Genomic DNA, 24700 nt, shown 5'->3' on the forward strand with positions numbered 1-24700 from the left:
AACAGAATGAAAGACCAGGCAAATGATATGAACTATAAGCCTCCTTGTAGATCCCATTGATATTAAATGACATCTCTTTACAGGGTCAACAGCCACTATGATGGAAATAGATCATGACCAACGTGAAGTATTCTCTGAGACCATGCAGCTACAGGTGAACCCACCAGACATTGAGTCAATGCATCCGCCCGCAGAGGCTATTGCTGCAAGGCTTACAAATCCTGTTGTTACAACATATCTTGATACAGAGAAAATTTCCTTTGAAAGGTGAGTCCCCTTGTAGGTCTTTTTTATAGTGCTTTAAGGTCCAAACTGAAACTTGCAATTCCATATATTCCCTTATTAAAGCCCTTGTGATGTTGAACTTTTCAAAGGGGGAGCTTTATCAAAGCCCCAAAATGGGGTGTCATTACAGATTTTTTAGTAAATATAAACTATAAATAAAACATAATGAAGAAATTTTTTACAGATGTAGCACTACCATACTTCTTGTTTTAACTTATGACCTAGATGATATCAACTTAAAAAATATGTTTTTTGTTCTTGTTTTTAAAGGGAGTGAGACATTTATATGGGTTAGGGCATTAATAAGAGAATATATGGTATTTGTGTAGGACTAATTCTAATGGATTTTGTGGTTACCTCAATACGTGAAATTAAATCTAAACTGTGTAATAAAATTGTCATTTATTCTATATTTAATGTGCGAAGTCCACAAATTCATGTTCCCATGAAATATCTTTTTACCGAAATAAATTTTATGTGGGCGAAATTAAATAATTTTGCATAGTGGAGGTACAAAGCTAGAAAAAAATGTTAAATGCATGTAAACCTGGTATTATCTGTGTAAAACTTGTACCTACTGCAGTGTTATCTGAAAAGTTACTGCAGACAGGATACATCCCATATCCTTACTGATAAAGTTGAAAATAGCCTGTTATTTCTAGATTGTAGTTTATGCAGATTTATTTTGCATGTACAGCTCAGTTATAACAAAAGAGAGAAACAGATTAAATGATCTTACAGTTTTCTTCTTAACCCTTACCATAATAAACACAATTGATTGTGCCTTTGCGACCATTGTAGATCATGGTCAGCCTGCATATCTGTGCAGTCTGATCAAGATCTGCACTGTTTCGCCATTCAGTCAGTATCTTTTTGGTAAGGCTTAAGCAGTCCTTTAGACAGTTAATAGTACTGTCCAGATTGAAAGATGGACAAGTTCATTATATAAATGTAGCAGGGTAAGGGTTAGGACAGTGGATGATAAGGAGACAGTGTAACCTTGCTTACTTTCTAAATAAGACACTGTGTGATCAGTTGTCTATCTGACCACTAGTTCTTGCAAGACAGCTGCTGCTCTTCTAGATTTACACTTTAATAGTAACTTTAATAATACATGTAAATTATTAAAATTCTTAAAAATTTTAGTAAGTAATCGTGGTTTTGTAAATTGTTGAACTTAAAAAGCCCAATGAAGAAATAAATTCCTGTTAGCTCACATTAGAAATCCAATACTGTGAAATCATAATTATTCGTGGGGGGCTAATTTTCATGGTTAAGTCAATCCACGAAATTTAATCTCAACGAACAAGTAAAATTCCCATTCATTTTATGTTCAAAAGTTGAAATCCATGATTTCCACGAATTCATATCCCCACGAAATTGCCATTTCGACTAAAACCATGAAATTTCATGCCCATGAAATTAAATGATTTCACAGCAATAGCTTTAAAGATCTTGGAAATTTATGTTTCCACAAATTAGTCATTTTGACTGAAACCCAAAACAATTCATATCAGTGAAGTTAAATGCTTTAACAATATGCCAGATACAGAATACTAGATTACTTTTGAATCTTTCACTTAAAATGATAAGCTTAAAGTACATTACAAATACCCTGAAATCATTAATATTCGTGGGGGATTAATTTTCGTGGTTGAATCCGCAAAATTTAATCCCAGTGAACAAGTAAAATTGCCATTTATTTTATGTTTAAAAGTTGGAATCCATAAATTCATATCCACACAAAATAACCATTTTAACCAAAACTACGAAGTTTCCTGCCCACGAAATTATGTGATTACACAGTAGTATACTGGTACATGTTTGTGTATTTCAGGAACAAGTCTGGTATATGGGGCTGGAGAAGTGATAGAACTGAGACTGTAAATGGCAGAGAAGCAAAGGTACTGGTGAATTAATAAATTTTTAGGGTTGAATGAAGTACTGTTGTAACTCATAATGAATAATGCAGGAGATATGACAGTATTGCATTCAAACTTTGAAAATTGATTTTTATCCTAGCAAATGTAATTAGAAGTTCATATACATGTAATATTCAAGATTTTCTTTATTTTTAGCTCGACTATACGAAGTATAAGGAGAGCTATCCTACTCGCGTCGGCGTCGGTGTTGGCGTCTTTCCGCGTCCCCACCTTGGTTAAAGTTTTGGTGCACTTTCGCTTTTTTCAACTTATCTCTGTAATTACTTGATGGATTTGATTCAAACTTGAAATACTTATTCCTCATCATCATCCACATCATCTGACATAAGGGCCATAACTCTGGCACCAATATTTCATGAATTATCCCCCCTTTTCACTTAGATTTTCAGGTTAAAGTTTTGATGCACTTTCACTCTATCTCTGTTATTACTGAATGGATTTGATTCAAACTAATAGTTGTTCAACATCATCACCCTTATCATATGACACAAGGTGCATAACTCTGGGACCAATTTTTCATGAATTATTTCCCTTTTTACTTAGAATTTTAGGTTAAAGTTTTGATGCACTTTCACTCTGTCTCTGTTATTACTGAATGGATTTGATTCAAACTTAAAATAGTTGTTCAACATCATCACCCACACTATATGACACAAGCTGCATAACTCTGGCACCAATATTTAATGAATTATGCCCCTTTTTGCTTAGGATATACTTATATAGTGTTTTGATACATTTTATCTTTACCTCTCTTATTACTTTAAGTTGATATTTTTTACATAGACTCAGGCTATTGTGCAATATCTTCATCCACAATTGGAGTCATTAAACACTCCAGTGACAGCTCTAGTTTCCTCAGATGTGCCCAGTTTCACTATCCAGCATCGAAATAGTCGAGCACGCTGTCTCCTGTGACAGCTCTTGTTTCACATAACTGCCCAATTAGATAGTGTTAGAGTTGCTCTGTGGGGTTTTCCAAAAATCTTGAGGGTTTTTTTAAGCTCACCAGAATCAAGGGTTCAGGGGGAACTGTTAGATTCTTACATATAGATGAATGATCTGGAATCCACAGTTTCTTTAAAACTAGAAAGTTGTGCAGATTCCAGGTTTTTAGGTTTTTATGCCCCCGAAGGGAGGCATATTAGTTTTCAACTGTCCGTCCGTTCGTTCGTTAGTTAGTTAGTTAGTTCGTTCGTCACAACGTTAACTTTTTGCATGAAGGCACTTTACTCGTGAACCACTGCACCCAGGACCTTCAAACTTCACATGCTGATAGTACTTATTGAGTACACCACCCCTACTGACTTTGGGGTCACCAAGTCAAAGGTCAAGGTCACAGGGGCCAACGTTAACTTTTTGCATGAAGGCACTTTACTCGCGAACCACTGCACCCAGGACCTTCAAACTTCACATGCTGATAGTACTTATTGAGTACACCACCCCTACTGACTTTGGGTCACCAGGTCAAAGGTCAAGGTCACAGGGGCCAACGTTAACTTTTTGCATGAAGGCACTTTACTCGCGAACCACTGCACCCAGGACCTTCGGACTTCAAATGCTGATAGTACTTATTGAGTACACCACCCCTACTGAATTTGGGGTTACCAGGCCAAAGGTCAAGGTCACAGGGGCCAATGTTAACTTTTTGCATGAAGGCACTTTACTCGCGAACCTTTTCACACAGGACCTTCAAACTTCACATGCTGATAGTACTTATTAAGTACACCACCCCTACTGACTTTGGGGTAACCAGGTCAAAGATCAAGGTCACAGGGGCCAACGTTAACTTTTTGCATGAAGGCACTTTACTTGCGAACCACTGCACCCAGAAAGTTGTGCAGATTCCAGGTTTTTAGGTTTTTATGCCCCCGAAGGGAGGCATATTAGTTTTCAACTGTCCGTCCATTCGTTCGTTAGTTAGTTAGTTAGTTCGTTCATCACAACGTTAACTTTTTGCATGAAGGCACTTTACTCGCGAACCACTGCACCCAGGACCTTCAAACTTCACATGCTGATAGTACTTATTGAGTACACCACTCCTCCTGACTTTGGGGTCACCAGGTCAAAGGTCAAGGTCACATGGGCCAACATTAACTTTTTGCATGAAGGCACTTTACTCGCAAACCAGTTCACACAGGACCTTCAAACTTTACATGCTGATAGATTTGAATGAGTACACCAACCCTACTGACTTTGGGGTCTCCAGGTCAAAGGTCAAGGTCAAGGGGCAAACGTTAACTTTTTGCATGAAGGCACTTTACATGCGAATCACTGCACCCAGGACCTTCAAACTTCACATGCTGATAGTACTTATTGAGTACACCACCCCTACTGACTTTGGGGTCACCAGGTCAAAGGTCAAGGTTCTGCGGGGGCATTTGTCACCATTAGTGACAGCTCTTGTTCTTTACTGATTTTAAAGCAGTGATTGGTCATGTTCCCAATTGAAAAAAATCTTTCTTCTCTCCAGATTTGACAACAAATGAAAATTCAGATGTATCTTTCATAAAATGCAGTAAAAAAAAAACAAAACCTTTCTGTGCAAAAAAGTGCAGCAACTTTAGTGAGAAAGGTTATCAGAAATGCAAATCATTAAAGAAAATATATGTTTTAAGAAATAGATATCTGCTGGATAATATTAAGCTAATGTTATTTATAATAGGTAGCTGACCGAAATCTTTTCCAAAGTTTGACCAAAATAATGCTAAAATTCCCAAAAGCAAAGGATGTAATCCATTATGCCAAATTTCTAGAAAAAACAAAACAACCTCTGTATTCTTTTCTATCAAGATATATGTCAGTGAGAGAAATTATTAGAATAATGTATATCAGTATAATGAGAGTTAAATGTGCATGAATTTTTATGTGATGTAAACCTAATTTAATTTTGTTGTTTTAGGTTTTTAGTGCATCAAATGTAGAACTAGTCACAAAAACTCGCATGGAGCATTTAACTGAACAGGACAAGGAAAAATGTAAAAAGAACAATAAAACACCAATAGAATCATTCCTAGGGGTTGCTGAGGAACATAGTAAAACACATGGGGCTTCAAATGGGGTAAGTAAAAAAAGGACTTCCCATAAAAATTTGAATATATTACACTAGCATGTATATTACGCAGCCCCGATCTTGTATTAAAGTCTTGGGAAAAACACATACACTGGAATCAGTCAGATTTAGATGCTATCAAACATGGATACCACCTCAGTAGCCTAGTGGTAGAGCGCCCGCTTCAAGTGTGGTTGGTCATGGGTTCGATCCCTGGCCGCGTCATACCAAGGACATAAAAAATAGTAGTAGTAGCTTCCTCCCTTGGTGCTCAGCATGAAGAGGATAGTGCTAGGACTGGTCAGCCCAGTGTCAGTTTAATGTGACTGGGTGGTGTATCATGTCACATATCTACGGCGTGATATTCCAGTGAGGCAACTCTATAAAAGCTGGGCATTGTGCTCACAGCTACAAGTAGACACTGTTGTTAATTTGACTGAAAAATTGTTGAAAAAGACATTAAACCGGAACACAAACACACATACTACATGGATGGATGGCAATAGAGGAAATATGCACATCCTGTTTTGTTGCTGTGGCAAAAAAATTGCTGTTGCTATGGCAATAAGTAATCTGAAATATGTAAGAAAAAGTGTGCAGCATGGAGAATATGTACGTCCTTTAATTTTGTTGCTATGACAACAAATAATCCAAAATTTGACAAAAAGTTAGATTCTATGATAACTTAAAAAGCATAAGAGATTTTTCCATGAGACAGTGTGGAGTAAATAAATATCATTTTATTTTCACTATTTGTCCGTCTGTTTTACCTTCTTGTCTGTCCTTCTGTCAGTCACAAATGTTGGCCTTTACCATAACTAAATATAAATACCAGTGCAGATATATACATCTAAATTCTAATGAGTTACAGAATAGATGTCCGTGGCCGAGTGGTTAAGGTCGCTGACTTCAAATCACTTGCCCCTCATCAATGTGGGTTCGAGCCTCACTCGGGGTGTTGAATTCTTCATGTGAGGAAGCCATCCAGCTGGCTCACGGAAGGTCGGTGGTTCTACCCAGGGGCACGCTTGTGATGAAATAATGCACAGAGGGGCACCTGGGGTCTTCCTCCACCATTAAAGCTGGAAAGTCGCCATATGACCTATCATGTGTCGGTGCGACGTTAAATCCAACAACAACAGAATAGATGTTTTATGCATGTGAAATGTCCACAGACTACTTCTAATGGTATTAAAGGTAACGTATGTGCACATTTAGCTTTAATAAATGTTAAAATTAAATTTCTCAAATAATTTAGGATTTATACAACTGCCGAAAAACATTTTGTGCTCACTTCACTCTTGTATTTTCAGGATCTCACAACCTTGTCAAACAATCCATGTTCCATAACTCCGGAGGAATACTTCAATAAATTGATAGATCTTGGAGAACGCGACATAGGACGGCCCTGTGATCGGACCACAAAAACTCAGAAATTTAAAGCCACATTGTGGCTGTGTGAAACATATCCCCTTTCCTTACAGGAACAAGTAGTGCCTATAATAGACTTAATGGCCGCTAGTAATGCACATTTTAAAAAGTTGAAGGATTTTATTACCTTACAGCTGCCCGCTGGATTTCCAATCAAAATAGGTGAGAATTTTTTTTTATTGTTGTTCTGATAGACATATCTGGAAGAAATCCTTAAAAGGTTGATTCCACGATTGGTTCAGTCAGACTTTTGTTCCCTTGGTGATGCATATGTTCTCTGTGATGTTTTAATAGAAGACATTGTGTCTGAAACCATGCATTCTCCACCTCTAATTCATGTAGAGATGTTGGCAGTTACTTGTGGAAAATAGGTTATTCTTGCATACCATACATGGATTTCTGGCATTTTTACCGGTGCTGAAAAAATCCATCTTTCACCCCGGGGTGTATAATGACACTTGTGCTGTAAATGAAGTTATACTATTACGAACTACATATACATTATTACCTAGAAGATTTATGTAGTAAAACATTTCTGAAAGTAACAGGTTTTGACCTAAAGCATGAAAATGTGTTATCTGACACAGGACAGCCTGACGTTCATATGGATAACAATAATAATTTTGAACCTTCTAAAATGAAGTATCAGTATTTTGTATGGTTTCAGTTAGGTATTTTATCATTTTTCTTTTCCTTTAATTTCAGAAATTCCATTATTCCATGTATTGACAGCAAAGATCACATTTGGTAATATTTTTGCCCGAGACTCACCAGTGGAGGGTGTGTCCACACTGGAGGATGCTGGGTATACTAGTTGTACTGTAGATGATTATTGCTTTGAACCGCCTCCAGGCTACTTAAGGTTAGGTAAGTCGGTAAATTATTAATACCTGGTTTTTGAAATTCTATACACTACTAAGGCTAGGTTTATGAAATTCTATACACTATAAAAGCTAGGTTTATGAAATTTTGTATACTTTGAAGGCTAGGTTTCTTGGAACTGTGTACATTATTGATAAATGGTTTATGAAATTGGATTATAAACTATTGAAACTAGGCTAATGGAACTGTGTTCACTGTTCATTCTAGCTTTATTGAATTGTGTACACAAAGGGTTTATGAAATTGTATACACAATAAGTGCATGGTTATTGAAATTGTGCATGCTAAACATTAGGTTTATGGAATTGTGTACACTATTCATATTTGGTTTATGGAATTGGGTACACTATTCGTACTGGAGGTTTGATAAATATTTTCTGGTATGTTTTCAAGGTGATGCCCATCATGAAAGATTGAGAGATGAAGATGATGAATTACTACAGTTTGCCATACAACAGAGTCTCATGGAAGGTGGGGCAGAAGATGAACAGGTAAGCCATACATTTTAATAAACATTAAGGCGAGAAATACAGGGTAATTATTGTAAATGAACAGTATATTACATATTTTCATGAACATAGGCCATTTACATATTTTCATGGATGTAAGCCATTTACATATTCTCATGGATGTAGGCCTAACTATAGTAAAGGAACCAGTGTGGGAGCCATCTGGTCTAGTCGCGTAATGGCTGCCAGGTATTTGAACACTAATTTTTCACTCAGTATGGCCAGAGGTCTAAATTAAAGCTGGTTTCTGTTTAAATTTCATTGCGGGTGTATTTTTGACATTCTGGTAGAAAAATTTGGAGAGGAGGTTGCATTTGGTGAAGTGAAACTCAATTTTAGTATGAGTAGTACTTCCAGGTCACAGCAGTGTGATTTTGATGTGATTTTACAGTAATCAAATGTGACAATAGAAATCTCTCTTAGAAGATGCATGAACCCTACTTTTCTCTTCATTTTATGTCAGTTTTATCATAACTCTTTAAAATGAAGTAAGGATTTGTTCTCTAAAATGGGTCTAGCTATGTTTGGTAGCTCATTAAAAATAGGATAATAGATAGGATATATAGGGAATACTATTTATGCTATGAGGAACATTAGCTTGTTACTTCCCTTGAAAATTTGTATGATAAAGCGCAAGGATAACCAAATATTACATTGGTCCCTTTCAGTTGGATTCCTCTGACTTTTTCGTTATAACCTTTATCCAAGATGTTGCAGTTGGTCAAAATAAATATGCTTTTTATGTGTAGGTTTCTAAATAAAAATGATTAATCGAACCTAAATTTAGCAGAGGGCCACTAAAAGAAAACCTGTCCTTAATCATTTTCCAATCCAATGAAATTTAGTATAGATATTGTTTTTGAAAGTTACAAAGAAGTCAACGATAAAAACAAAGGAAGGACCAATCTACTTCTTGGACATAATCAGGGGAAGTAACTGACTAATGTTCCCCATTGTAACCTGTAAGCCATTTACATATTCTCATGGATGTAAGCCATTTATCTTAGGAGAAGCAAATGTTAAAATTTGTGAGGAAACAGATTGACAGATGAAAGTGGAAGGTTGAATCTAATGTTATAATAATTTTAAGCAAAGCAGAACTTGTGGGTTTAAATGCAAATCTTTTTTAAACTACAAGGCTCTGCTGTCATTTCCCTGATCCAGTAGTTTTTGGTTCTTTTGAGCAGTTGTGGTAAATTTAAGGAATACATGTTTACTGTGAGACTGCTAATATTGATAGTGATTAAATTTTGTTGATTTCCTGATGTCAATCCATGCAGTTAAATCCAAACAAACAAATACAATACCTGGTGTTTGACATCTAGTTCCTGTTTCAACAAATTATCAATTTGTTTTATCAGTAAAATTTGAATTCCAAGAATTTAAACCCCCAACCAAGTAGCCATTTTGACATAAACCACGAAATGTCATGCCTATGAAATAAGTCCTTACCCAACTAAATTTCTATACTGAACTTGTCCATCTTTCAATTTGGACAGTACCATTAACTGTTAAAAGGGGTACTTATCAAAAAGGTAGTGACTGAATGGCGAACAGTGTTGGACATGATCAGCCTGCACATTGGTGCAGGCTGGTCTTGGTCTGCCCTGGTCGAATAGACAGAACCACTTGCCACCAGAAGGCTAATGGTTAAATGATTTCACAGTACTGCTTTCTGTTTCAGCTGACTTTCTATGAAGCCTTACAAAGATCTCGACCTAGACAGGCGAGAGCCCAGCAAGAGGAGAGGATGTTACAACAGTAAGTTGCAGTCTTGTACTGGAATATAAAAAAAATTATGTTAAAAGAATTGTTTGATTTTTAGCTCATCTGATTTTTGGAAAAAAAATGATGAGTTATTGTCATCACTTGATCGGTGTCGGCGTCGGCGTCAGTGTTGCCTGGTTAAGTTTTATGTTTAGGTCAGCTTTTCTCCTAACCTATCAAAGCTATTGCTTTGAAACTTGGAATACTTGTTCACCATCATAAGCTGACCCTGTACAGCAAGAAACATAACTCCTTCCTGCTTTTTGCAAGATTTATGGCCCCTTTTGTACTTAGAAAATATCAGATTTCTTGGTTAAGTTTTATGTTTAGGTCAACTTTTCTCCTAAACTATCAAAGCTATTGCTTTGAAACTTGCATCACTTGTTGACCATCATAAGCTGACCATGTACATCAAGAAACATAACTCTGTCCTGCTTTTTGCAAGACTTATGGCCCCTTTTGGACTTAGAAAATATCAGATTTATTGGTTAAGTTTTATGTTTAGGTCAGCTTTTCCCCTAAACTATTCAAGCTATTGCTTTTAAACTTGCAACAGTTGTTCACCATCATAAGCTGACTATGTACATCAAGAAACATAACTCCATCCTGCTTTTTGCAAGAATTATGGCCCTTTTTGGACTTAGAAAATCATGGGTAGGACAATTTTTCTATTAAAAAAAAAAATAATCAGATGAGCGTCAGCCTGCAAGGCGGTGCTCTTGTTAGGTACAGGAGCCATCATGACAATCAGCATTTTCCATTCTTTTACATATTCTCGGAGACTGTATAAGTTTTCAGCATTTTCGGGTTGTTATGGAAAAAATAATTATGTCTCCCCCAGGAGACATATTGTTTTTGCCCTGTCCGTCCGTACGTCACACTTCATTTCCGAGCAATAACTGGAGAACCATTTGACCTAGAACCTTCAAACTTCATAGGGTTGTAGGGCTGCTGGAGTAGACGACCCCTATTGTTTTTGGGGTCACTCCGTCAAAGGTCAAGGTCACGGGCCTGAACATCGAAAACCATTTCCGATCAATAACTAGAGAACCACTTGACCCAGAATGTTGAAACTTCATAGGATGATTGGTCATGAAGAGTAGACGACCCCTATTGATTTTGGGGTCATTCCTTCAAAGGTCAAGGTCACAGGGGCCTGAACATTGAAAACCATTTCCGATCAATAACTAGAGAACCACTTGACCCAGAGTGTTGAAACTTCATAGGATGATTGGTCATGAAGAGTAGATGACCCCTATTGATTTTGGGGTCACTCCGTCAAAGGTCAAGGTCACAGGGGCCTAAACATTGAAAACCATTTCCGATCAATAACTAGAGAACCACTTGACCCAGAATGATGAAACTTCATAGGATGATTGGTCATAAAGAGTAGATGAACCCTATTGATTTTGGGGTCACTCCATCAAAGGTCAAGGTCACAGGGGCCTAAACATGGAAAACCATTTCCGATCAATAACTAGAGAACCACTTGACCCAAAATGTTGAAACTTCATAGGATGATTGTACATGCAAAGTAGATGACCCCTATCGATTTTGGGGTCACTCCATTAAAGGTCAAGGTCACAGGGGCCTGAACATTGAAAACCATTTCCGGTCAGTAACTTGAGAACCACTTGACCCAGAATGTTGAAACTTAATAGGATGATTGGTCATGCAGAGTAGATGACCCCGAACGATTTTGGGGTCACTCTATGAAAGGTGAAGGTCACAGGGGCCTGAACATTGAAAACCATTTCCGGTCAGTAACTTGAGAACCACTTGACCCAGAATGTTGAAACTTCATAGGATGATTGGTCATGAAGAGTAGACGACCCCTATTGATTTTGGGGTCACTCCCTCAAAGGTCAAGGTCACAGGGGCCTGAACATTGAAAACCATTTCCGATCAATAACTAGAGAACCACTTGACCCAGAGTGTTGAAACTTCATAGGGTGATTGGTCATGAAGAGTAGATGACCCCTATTGATTTTGGGGTCACTCCGTCAAAGATCAAGGTCACAGGGGCCTGAACATTGAAAACCATTTCCGATCAATAACTAGAGAACCACTTGACCCAGAATGATGAAACTTCATAGGATGATTGGTCATAAAGAGTAGATGACCCCTATTGATTTTGGGGTCACTCTGTGAAAGGTCAAGGTCACAGGGGCCTAAACATTGAAAACCATTTCCGATCAATAACTAGAGAACCACTTGACCCAGAATGTTGAAACTTCATAGGATGATTGTACATGCAAAGTAGATGACCCCTATCGATTTTGGGGTCACTCCATTAAAGGTCAAGGTCACAGGGGCCTGAACATTGAAAACCATTTCCGGTCAGTAACTTGAGAACCACTTGACCCAGAATGTTGAAACTTAATAGGATGATTGGTCATGCAGAGTAGATGACCCCTAACAATTTTGGGGTCACTCTAAGAAAGGTGAAGGTCACAGGGGCCTGAACATGGAAAACCATTTCCGGTCAGTAACTTGAGAACCACTTGACCCAGAATGATGAAACTTCATAGGATGATTGGTCATGCAGAGTAGATGACCCCTAAGGATTTTAGGGTCACTCTGTTAAAGGTCAAGGCCACAGGGGCCTGAACATGGAAAACCATTTCCAATCAATAACTTGAGAACCTCTCAACCCAGAATGTTGAAACTTCATAGGATGATTGTTCATGCAGAGTAAATGACCCCTATTGTTCTTGGGTCACTCCGTTAAAGGTCAAGGTCACAGGGGCCTGAACATTGATAACCAGTTCTGATCAATAACTTGAGAACCACTTGACCCAGAATGTTGAAACTTCATAGGATGATTGAACATTCAGAGTAGCTGACCCCTATTGATTTTGGGATCAGTCTATTAAAGGTCAAGGTCACAGTGGCCTGTTCATGTAAAATCATTTTTAGCTCGACTATTCGAAGAATAGTCTAGCTATTCTACTCACCCTGGCGTCGGCGTCGGCGTCGGCGTCACACCTTGGTTAAGTTTTTGCATGCAAGTACATACAGCTATCATTTAAAGGCATATAGCTTTGAAACTTATTTATTCTTTTTCTAGGACAATTACCAACCTCACTGGGTCAAGTTCCATAACTCTAACATGTATTTTGAGCAAATTATGCCCCCTTTTGGACTTAGAAAATTTTGGTTAAAGTTTTACATGCAAGTTACTATCTCCAAAACTAATGCAGATATTGAATTGAAACTTCACATGTGTCTTTGGGGTTATAAAACTATTTGATAGCACCAAGTCCCATAACTCTGACCTTCATTTTGGCCAAATTATGCCCCTTTTGGACTTAGAAAATTCTGGTTAAAGTTTTGCGTGCAAGTACATACAGCTATTACTAAAAGGCATATAGATTTGAAACTTATTTTTTCTTTTTCTAGATCAATTACCTACCTCACTGGGTCAAGTCCCATAACTCTGACATGTATTTTGAGCAAATTATGCCCCTTTTGGACTTAGAAAATCCTGGTTAAAGTTTTACATGCAAGTTACTATCTCCAAAACTAATGCAGATATTGAATTGAAACTTTACATGTGTCTTCGGGGTTATAAAACTAGTTGATAGCACCAAGTCCCATAACTCTGACCTTCATTTTGGCCAAATTATGCCCCTTTTGGACTTAGAAAATTCTGGTTAAAGTTTTGCGTGCAAGTACATACAGCTATTACTAAAAGGCATATAGATTTGAAACTTATTTTTTCTTTTTCTAGATCAATTACCTACCTCACTGGGACAAGTCCCATAACTCTGACATGTATTTTGGGCAAATTATGCCCCCTTTTGGACTTATAAAATCCTGGTTAAAGTTTTACATGCAAGTTACTATCTCCAAAACTAATATAGATATTAAATTGAAACTTCACATGTGTCTTCGGGGTTATAAAACTAGTTGATAGAATCAAGTCCCATAACTCTGACATGTATTTTGGGCAAATTATGCCCCCTTTTGGACTTAGAAAATTCTGGTTAAAGTTTTGCGTGCAAGTACATACAGCTATTACCAAAAGGCATATAGCTTTGAATCTTATTTATTCCTTTTCTAGGTCAATTACCAGCCTCACTAGGTCAAGTTCCATAACTCTTAACATGTATTTTGAACAAATTATGCCCCTTTTGGACTTAGAAAATTCTGGTTAAAGTTTACATGCAAGTTACTATCTCCAAAACTAATGCAGATATTGAATTTAAACCTAACATGTTTCTTCGGGGTTATAAAACTAGTTGATAGCATCAAGTCCCATAACTTTGATATGTATTTTGGTCAAATTATGTCCCCTTTCGAACTTAAACTCTTTTGATATTTAACATTTTGGGTAATAATTTCCTGCTTCTGTGACAATATTTCGAATAGTCGAGCTTGGCTGTCTTACGGACAGCTCTTGTTTGGAAATAACTTGAGAACCACTTGACCTACAATGTTGAAACTTAATAGGATGATTGGACATGCAGAGTAGATGACCCCAATTTATTTTGAGGTCACTTGATCAAAGGTCAAGGTCACAGGGGCCTGAGCAGTGACTTGAGAACCACTAGGCCAAGAGTGTTGAAATTTAGCGGGATGACTGGACATGCCAAGTAGATGATCCCTATTGCAGCTAACCATCAGTGTCTTTCGCTCCTGACCCCTATTGACTTCTTGCCTATAGGACTTTGCATTGGGGGAGACATGCGCTTTTTTACAAAAGCATTTTCTAGTTTAGTTTTGGCGGAAATATACTGAAGTTGCAAACCAAGAATACGTAATTGCGTTGAAATTTCTACCTTAAGATTTGGCTTATAAGGCGTAAAAAAAATTGTTTGTTTCTGCTATCCCGACCTACCCTAAATTTTTAGCCTGACCCTAAATGTTTTTATGGCCTTGGAGAGTTTTTTTTTCAACTTTTTGACAAAAAATACAAAACTGCACTTTTTATGCTTTAAACATGCTCAGTGATGTTAAAAATCAACTTACTGATGCTCTAAAGGCATAACCCCCTTGTTTGTATTCTTTTTTGACACAAAAATATTTTCTGAAAAGTCTCTCTTAATAAAAAAAAATTTCAAAAAAAAAAAAAAAAAAAATCCGACCTACCTACCCTAATTTTTAGCTCACATGTCACAAAGTGACAGTGTGAGCTTTTGTGATCGCGCAGCGTCCGTCGTGCGTCCGTGCGTCCGTCCGTCCGTGCGTAAACTTTTGCTTGTGACCTCTCTAGAGGTCACATTTTTCATTGGATCTTTATGAAAGTTGGTCAGAATGTTCATCTTGATGATATCTAGGTCAAGTTCGAAACTGGGTCAAGTGCGGTCAAAAACTAGGTCAGTAGGTCTAAAAATAGAAAAACCTTGTGACCTCTCTAGAGGCCATATTTTTCAAAAGATCTTCATGAAAATTGGTCAGAATGTTTACCTTGATGATATCTAGGTCAAGTTCGAAACTGGGTCACGTGCCGTCAAAAACTAGGTCAGTAGGTCAAATAATAGAAAAACCTTGTGACCTCTCTAGAGGCCATATTTTTCATGGGATCTGTATGAAAGTTGGTCTGAATATTCATCTTGATGATATCTAGGTCAAGTTCGAAACTGGGTCAGCTGCGGTCAAAAACTAGGTCATTAGGTCTAAAAATAGAAAAACCTTGTGACCGCTCTAGAGGTCATACTTTTGAATGGATCTTCATGAAAATTGGTCAGAATGTTCACCTTGATGATCTCTAGGTCAGGTTCGAAACTGGGTCACGTGCCATCAATAACTAGGTCAGTAGGTCAAATAATAAAAAAACATTGTGACCTCTCTAGAGGCCATATTTTTCATGGGATCTGTATGAAGGTTGGTCTGAATGTTCATCTTGATGATAACTAGGCCAGTTTCGAAACTGGGTCAACTGTGGTTAAAAACTAGGTCAGTAGGTCTAAAAATAGAAAAACCTTGTGACCTCTCTAGAGGCCATATTTTTCATAAGATCTTCATGAAAATTGGTCTGAATGTTTACCTTGATGATATCTAGGTCAAGTTCGAAACTGGGTCATGAGCCTTCAAAAACTAGGTCAGTAGGTCAAATAATAGAAAAACCTTGTGACCTCTCTAGAGGCCATATTTTTCATGGGATCTGTATGAAAGTTGGTCTGAATGTTCGTCTTGATGATATCTAGGTCAAGTTTGAAACTGGGTCAGCTGCGGTCAAAAACTAGGTCATTAGGTCTAAAAATAGAAAAACCTTGTGACCGCTCTAGAGGCCATACTTTTGAATGGATGTTCATGAAAATTGGTCAGAATGTTCACCTTGATGATATCTAGGTCAAGTTTGAAACTGGGTCACGTGCCGTCTATAACTAGGTCAGTAGGTCAAATAATGAAAAAACCTTGTGACCTCTCTGGAGGCCATATTTTTCATGGGGTCTGTATGAAGGTTGGTCTGAATGTTCATCTTTATGATATCTAGGTCAGGTTCAAAACTGGGTCACATGAGCTCAAAAACTAGGTCACTATGTCAAATAATAGAAAAAAAACCACGTCATACTCAGTTAAAAACCGGGTCATGTTGGGACAGGTGAGCGATTCAGGACCATCATGGTCCTCTTGTTTTGAGCATGTTACCAGAAACAAAGATTTTTTTTTTTAGTCCTAATGAATACCTCTTTTAACATCACCTACAAAGACTTTCCTTAACTGATTAAAATAATTTAGGATAAAATGATAAAAGTATACTATGAAAATGATTTTTGTTGGTATGAAACTTTGTGGTTTTACCAAGTACAGCTACATATGAGCTGTGCCATGGGAAAACCAACATAGTGGGTTTGCGACCAGCATGGATCCAGACCAGCCTGCGCATCCGCGCACTCTGGTCAGGCTCCATGCTGTTCGCTTTTAAAGCCTATTGGAATTGGAGAAACTGTTAGCGAATAGCATGTAGCCTGACCAGACTGCGCGGATGCGCAGGCTGGTCTGGATTATTATTATTATTATTATTATTATTATTATATACCACATTTATATAGCACTCTTTTCATATAAAAATACGTTCAAAAGTGCTTTACATAAAAACATTTATATAATGTTCAATAAAAAATGGGAATTGAACTATTATAGAAGAAATTAAAATTACATTACGGTAATAAGATACCAAGCATTTTAAATTGGAAGGTAGGCAGATCAAAACATGAAACAAAAATACAATATCATAAAACATTAACTGACCTATCAAAGACACAGGTCAGAGCAGAATAGAACAGAAGATATCTTACATTTTGAACAGACAGAATTAAACAGTATGATGTCTGCGAAATGCATCACAGCATGCAAACCGACCCGGATGATTGGGCAAATCCCTACCTAAACGGTCCGGAGAACATCCATGATACATCCCACAGAAAAAAAAAACACCGCCAACATTATTCTGTCACACTGGAGTTCTTAATTAAGGTAATTAATTGGCCGGCAAAGTACCTACATTATAAATCAGGTAATCAGTGAGATGTTAGTTGCCAAAGAATTGTATGAAATAATGCGTCTTTAGCGCTTTTTTGAAACTTTGCACGGTCTTGCACTCTCTTATGCCAGATGGGAGGGCATTCCATAACCTCGCAGCAGCTGTCTGAAAGCTCCTGTCACCAAATCGTATTGTTCGACATTTGGGCACCACTAGTTTTAATGCATTATTCTGCGATCTCAGACTTCTGGATGGTGTATATATTTCTAGCATGTTCGCTACATAAGCTGGTGATTGATCTTTGAGTGCCTTATATGTATGTGTCATAATTTTGTATTCTACCCTACATTGCACAGGAAGCCAATGGAGTTCACGCAGAACAGGCGTTATATGGTCGTATCTGGATGTTCTGGTTACGATTCTAGCTGCCGTGTTTTGGACATATTGCAGTTTGTTCATTGACCGTTTTGGAATTCCATATAGAAGAGAGTTGCAATAATCCAAACGTGATGTAACAAGAGAGTTGATTAGAGATTTGGTTGCGTTTGCGGTTATATATTGTCTGATGTGATTAATTTGCCGCAACTGTGCATAGGAATTCCTACACACACTATTCACATGTTGCTCCATCCTCATGTTCGAATCCAGGAAAGCACCGAGGTTCCTGACACTGCTTGATTGTTTGATTTCAGAGCCGTCCACTTTCACAGATATGTTTGAAACAGATTGTGTCTTGTGTTCAGATGAAAATATGATTAATTCTGTTTTTTCAGCATTGAGTTTCAACATGTTAGTATTCATCCAACTTACTATATCCTTTAAACAACTTTCAACGCGATGAATGGTCTCCTCAATAGACATTTTATTTATTGGTTTGAAGGATTGATATAACTGCGAATCGTCCGCATAGAAATGATTGTTAAGTCCGTGCTTTCTGCAGATAGCTCCGACTGGTTTTGTGTACATTGTGTAGTTCTTTGGCCCCAGGACAGACCCTTGGGGTACACTGTACTTCATTAGCACTGGTTGTGATAGCTCGCCATCTATGCATACGGTCTGGTAGCGGTCACTAAGGTATGACATCATCCATGCGAGTGGCTTGCCTGTAACACCAAACCCACTGGTCGCAAACCCACTATGTTGGTTTTCCCATGGCACGGCTCAATTATTTTGATAGGCTATATTTGTTGATTTCCACTAATTAAGAATGTAAACTTTGCTTATTTGTTGGAAATTTATTTTGTTGAGCGACACAACATTGAAATCCACTCAGTTTAGTCCCCCGATGAATATTAGTGATTTTACCGTAAATTAGATAAGGATAAAAGTTTTCTCTCTGATCAAGCCAGATCTTAGCAAATTAACATGACCAGTTTGGTAATATCTAAACAGTAAACATGCTTCAATCGTTCTAGTAGTTTTATATAAAGGATCAAAAGTCCTGAAGAACCTCACTCGGGGCATTGAATTCTTCATGTGAGGAAGCCATCCAGCTGGCTTACGGAAGTTCGGTGGTTCTACCCAGGTGCCTGCTTGTGATGAAATAATGCAAGGAGGGGCACCTGGGGTCTTCCGCCACCATTAAAGCTGGAAAGTCGCCATATGACCTATCATGTGTCGATGCGACGTTAAATCCAAAAAAAAAAAAAAAAAAAAAGTCCTGAAATTGTTTTATTTCTGTTTAGGGCCATAGCAGAAAGTATTGCCTTACAGTCGGGTAAACCGCTGGTGCCAGAACATATACCAGAATACACCGAACGAGAGGAAAAAAATGACGTAGGATCCAGTGATATTGACGAACAATTACGCCTCGCTCTCGAAATGTCGCAACGAGAAAACCAGGAATCGGAACGACTCCGAAGACAAGAAGAGGAAGAATTGGAAAGAATTCTACAATTATCGTTGCAAGACAAATAATTTCTGTTATTAAGCTGTATATCATAATACTAGGCGTTAAATCATAAACTGAATGTTTTGAGAGAATTTCTGAAGTTTGTGTTGATGGAGAAATTTTCCGACAGCTAGAATTATAAACAGTAACCATAATTAAATGTATTTGTCATCAACCATTTTATTTCCAGACTTTCAATGTGGCTTATGAAATTAACACGCTGGCAGTTTTTTTGCACATTTAAATTTGCTGATAGAGGTCGTAATTTTGAGATTTTCGAAATTTTACATGACTTCTTTTATGTGAAGAGCTTGCAATTCTCATGTAGTTGGAACTGGTTTTATATCCAGGTGAGTTTGACCCAAATATTAGGATATTTGGAAATTTGGAGAAATTTTTATATGATGAAATCAAAATTGTTGAATATATTGTATTCTGTCTCTGATTCACTGTGTATACAAATTATTTGTTACATACCTATGTAAGCGCAGTACATGTATCCTCTCTCCTTTACTGTGTAAACAGAATTGGTGACAGAAGTATTTAAGCAAAGTGCTAGCTGTATACAGAACAATTATTATATTTCAGCAGTGAAGAATATGAACCAAAAATATTGTAACTGGGAAAAAGTGTTTTTACAAGACTTTTTTGATAAAAAAAGAGAAAAAAAAGGCCTGCATTGCTAAGCTGCTTGTAGATGGAAGGTTAGCAGTCAAAACATTTAATCGCTTATTTTGTTAAAAAGTTCTGTTTTCATAAAAATGTCTACTTTTAGAGAAGACATTGCTCAGAAGTTCGCACCAAAGAAAAAAAGATCATGAAAAGTATATAATATTGCTTTAAGTGGTTGCCATTGTTTCTGTTATATTTATATATAGCACCGTGAATTAAAATGTCCAGTTTCTTTTGCCTCAGGCTGACTGTAATGTTTTTGATGTCCATTAGGACATGAAAAATAGAAAATGAAATTCAAATAGCGGTATAGGGACAAAATCCTGATCTTAATGTTGCCAAGAGTGACACACCCCATCATATATTGAATTTAAATAAGACGAATTATTAAGTAAATATTGATTTCATGTAAGCTTATAGCAAATTTGGAAGGTTAAAGGGGATGTCTATTGCCCAATGGCTCGCTATTGAGTGCCCATTACTTGCATTAATTTAGGGGAATTTCAGAGTTGCAATTTTTAAGAGAACTTCAGGCGGAATTTGTAAAAAGAAGCAGTTTTTTAGCTCACCTGAGCAATGCTCAGGTGAGTTTTTCTGATCACTCGATGTCTGGCGTCTGTCTGTCGTCTGTCTGTCTGTCCGTCAACATTTAGCTTGTGTATGCGATAGAGGCTGTATTTTTCAACTGATCTTCATGAAATTTGGTCAGAATGATTACCTTAACGAAATCTAGGCCGAGTTCGAAAATGGGTCATCTGGGGTCAAAAACTAGGTCACTAGGTCAAATCAAAGAAAAACTTTGTGTATGCGATAGAGGCTGTATTTTTCAATTAATCTTCATGAATTTTGGTCAGAATGATAACCTTGATGAAATCTACGCCAAGTTCGAAAATGGGTCATCTGGGGTCAAAAACTAGGTCACTAGGTCAAATCAAAGAAAAACCTTGTGTATGCAATAGAGGCTATATTTTTCAAATGATCTTCATGAAATTCAGTCAGAATGATTGCCTTGATAAAATCTTGGTCAAGTTTGAATATGGGTCATCTCAGGTGAAAAATTAGGTCACTAGGTCAAATCAAAGAAAAGCCTTGTGTATGCGATAGAGGCTGTATTTTTCAATTGATCTTTATGAAATTTGGTCAGAATTTTTGCCTTGATAAAATCTAGGTTTAGTTTGGTTATTGGTCATCTGTGGTCAAAAACTAGGTCACTAGGTCAAATCAAAGAAAAACCTTGTGTATGCAATAGAGGCTGTATTTTCCAATTGATCTTCATGAAATTTGGTCAGAATGATTGCCTTGATGAAATCTAGGTCAAGTTTGAATATGGGTCATCTGGGGTCAAAAACTAGGTCACTAGGTCAAATCAAAGGAAAACCTTGTGTATGTGATAGAGGCTGTATTTTTCAATTGATCTTCATGAAATTTGGTCAGAATGATTGCCTTGATAAAATCTAGGTCAAGTTAGAATATGGGTCGTCTGGGGTTAAAAACTAGGTCACTAGGTCAAATAAAAAAAAATACTTGTGTTTGCTCCAATTTTGATGATACTTAGTCAGAATATTTTTTTCCATGCAATCACTAGGTCTGTGTTTACACTATTATGGTGTATTATGGTGTGTTTGTCAGGTGAGAGACCTAGGGCCATCTTGGCCCTCTTGTTTTATATACACTATGTTTTTTTTTTTTTACTTCTTAAAGCTACTCACCCACAGTATGGTTGAGATTTTTCAACATGTTCATTTCAACCAAGTTTGGCAAAGAATGTATACTGTGAAGTCATTAATATTCGTGGGGGGACTTATTTTCGTCGATTTTGTGGTTGAGTTAACCACAGAATTTAATCCCAGCAAACAAGTAAAATTCCTATTCTGTTTATGTTTGAAAATTGAACATCCACAAATTGCCGTTTTGACAGTGGCTGAAAATAAAAATGAGATATTGGTAAAAATGCAAGAGGAATGTACATTTTCTGTATTATTTCAAAAGTTGTAACGGTTTACTACCTCCTGCACAATATTTTATTTTTATAAGAATACCTTGCTAAAATCTTATGTCGATAACTTTTTACCACTAGTCACTTTCAGATTACTCACTTTTTATGGATTTTTGAAAGAAATTATTTTTCGCCTAAAATGTGTGGGCTTGTCCCGTTAGTGCATTACATATTTTATTCAAAAGTAATTATGGCATCATGCAAGCGTTAAAGGCTCCTTAATGCCTTTGTTTAAAATGTGGCTACCACGTTTTCCGTTATGAACATAGAATACATTAATTTTTTGTTAAATCCAATTTTTGATAATTAATTTCCTTAACATTTGTCAAAGGTTTGAATATTGCTGAATATACTAATTGTTTTGTTGAACCTATTGTTGTTTTATTACCTCCCTTTATGGCTTTAACTATAACAGTTCATTTGCAATATTAAAAGTAGTGCTTTTCTAACACATAACATCTATTTTGAAAGCTTTTTCATCTGCTTTTAAGATAAAAATTTAAAGCATTGTGGATCTTTAACCTGATGTGATCAGAAAATAGGACAAATTGACTTTTGTAATTTCAAAACAGTATCTTGATCATTAAAACATCCCTTGTTTTTTTTCACCTTGTGCAAATTTACAAATATCAAATTGTAGAATTGTGAAAAATTCAAATGTAGTCAAAAATTTGTTAAGATTTCTTTTAATGTTATTATTTAATGGGGTTTCAGTGACCTATGCAAAATTGAGAAGTCACGAATTTTGTCCGATATTTGTTTATGGTGAATAGTGAACATTTTGTATTTTTAGCTCACCTGTCACAAAGTGACAAGGTGAGCTTTTGTGATCGCGCGGTGTCCGTCGTCCGTCATCCGTCCGTGCGTCCGTAAACTTTTGCTTGTGACCACTCTAGAGGTCACATTTTCATGGGATCTTTATGAAAGTTGGTCAGAATGTTCATCTTGATGATATCTAGGTCAAGTTCGAAACTGGGTCACGTGCCTTCAAAAACTAGGTCAGTAGATCTAAAAACAGAAAAACCTTGTGACCTCTCTAGAGGCCATATATTTCAAAAGATCTTCATCAAAATTGGTCAAAACGTTCATCTTGATGATATCTAGGTCAAGTTCGAAACTGGGTCATGTGCCTTCAAAAACTAGGTCAGTAGGTCAAATAATAGAAAAACCTTGTGACCTCTCTAAAGGCCACATTTTTCATGGGATCTGTATGAAAGTTGGTCTGAATGCTCATCTTGAAGATATCTAGGTCAAGTTCGAAACTGGGTCATGTGCAGTCAAAAACTAGTTCAGTAGGTCTAAAAATAGAAAAACCTTGTGACCTCTCTAGAGGCCATATATTTCACAAGATCTTCATGAAAATTGGTCAGAACGTTCATCTTGATGATATCTAGGTCAAGTTCGAAACTGGGTCATGTGCCTTCAAAAACTAGGTCAGTAGGTCAAATAACAGAAATACCTTGCGACCTCTCTAAAGGCCACATTTTTCATGGGATCTGTATGAAAGTTGGTCTGAATGCTCATCTTGAAGATATCTAGGTCAAGTTCGAAACTGGGTCATGTGCAGTCAAAAACTAGTTCAGTAGGTCTAAAAATAGAAAAACCTTGTGACCTCTCTAGAGGCCATATATTTCACAAGATCTTCATGAAAATTGGTCAGAACGTTCATCTTGATGATATCTAGGTCAAGTTCGAAACTGGGTCATGTGCCTTCAAAAACTAGGTCAGTAGGTCAAATAACAGAAATACCTTGCGACCTCTCTAAAGGCCACATTTTTCATGGGATCTGTATGAAAGTTGGTCTGAATGCTCATCTTGATGATATCTAGGTCAAGTTCGAAACTGGGTCATGTGCAGTCAAAAACTAGGTCAGTAGGTCTAAAAATAGAAAAACCTTGTGACCTCTCTAGAGGCCATATATTTCAAGAGATCTTCATGAAAATTGGTCAGAATGTTCACCTTGATGATATCTAGCTCAAGTTCGAAAATGGGTCACGTGCCATCAAAAACTAGGTCAGTAGGTCAAATAATAGAAAAACCTTGTGACCTCTCTAGAGGCCATATTTTTCATGGGATCTGTATGAAAGTTGGTCAGAATGTTCATCTTGATGATATCTAGGTCAGGTTCGAAACTGGGTCATGTGCCTTCAAAAACTAGGTCAGTAGGTCAAATAATAGAAAAACCTTGTGACCTCTCTAAAGGCCACATTTTTCATGGGATCTGTATGAAAGTTGGTCTGAATGTTCATCTTGATGATATCTAGGTCAAGTTCGAAACAGGGTCATGTGCAGTCAAAAACTAGGTCAGTAGGTCTAAAACTAGAAAAACCTTGTGACCTCTCTAGAGGCCATACTTATGAATGGATCTCTATAAAAATGGTCAGAATGTTCACCTTGATGATATCTAGGTCAAGTTTGAAACTGGGTCACGTGCCTTAAAAAACTAGGTCAGTAGGTCAAATAATAAAAAAACCTTGTGACCTCTCTAGAGGCCATACCTTTCATGGGATCTGTATGAAAGTTGGACTGAATGTTCATCTTGATGATATCTAGGTCAAGTTTGAAACTGGGTCAACTGCGGTCAAAAACTAGGTCAGTAGGTCTAACATTATTAAAATCTTTTGACCTCTCTAGAGGCCATATTTTTCAATGGATCTTCATGAAAATTGATCTGAATGTTCACCTTGATGATATCTAGGTCAATTTCGAAACTGGGTCACGTGTGGTCAAAAACTAGGCCAGTAGGTATAAAAATAGAAAAACCTTGTTACCTCTCTAGAGGCCATATTTTTCATGAGATCTTCATGAAAATTAGTGAGAATGTTCACCTTGATGATATCTAGG

The 24700-nt window shown here is 37.1% G+C and overlaps 1 protein-coding gene across 1 annotated transcript in view; it reads left to right on the plus strand.

Moving 5' to 3' along the window:
- LOC123533956 (ankyrin repeat domain-containing protein 13D-like) overlaps positions 1 to 21448 on the plus strand; it is a 47941-nt gene extending 26493 nt beyond the window's left edge. Inside the window, exons 7-14 of the mRNA XM_045315954.2 lie at positions 84 to 267; positions 2123 to 2189; positions 5128 to 5286; positions 6591 to 6870; positions 7414 to 7575; positions 7983 to 8080; positions 9783 to 9859; positions 18983 to 21448. Coding sequence (XP_045171889.2) covers positions 84 to 267; positions 2123 to 2189; positions 5128 to 5286; positions 6591 to 6870; positions 7414 to 7575; positions 7983 to 8080; positions 9783 to 9859; positions 18983 to 19214 — 1259 coding nt within the window. The 3' untranslated portion in view covers positions 19215 to 21448. The remainder of the gene's footprint in view (positions 1 to 83; positions 268 to 2122; positions 2190 to 5127; positions 5287 to 6590; positions 6871 to 7413; positions 7576 to 7982; positions 8081 to 9782; positions 9860 to 18982) is intronic.
- The last annotated feature ends 3252 nt before the right edge of the window (positions 21449 to 24700 follow it).

This window comes from Mercenaria mercenaria, chromosome 12 (assembly GCF_021730395.1).
Source record: "Mercenaria mercenaria strain notata chromosome 12, MADL_Memer_1, whole genome shotgun sequence".
Classification (NCBI taxonomy): Eukaryota; Metazoa; Mollusca; class Bivalvia; order Venerida; family Veneridae; genus Mercenaria; species Mercenaria mercenaria.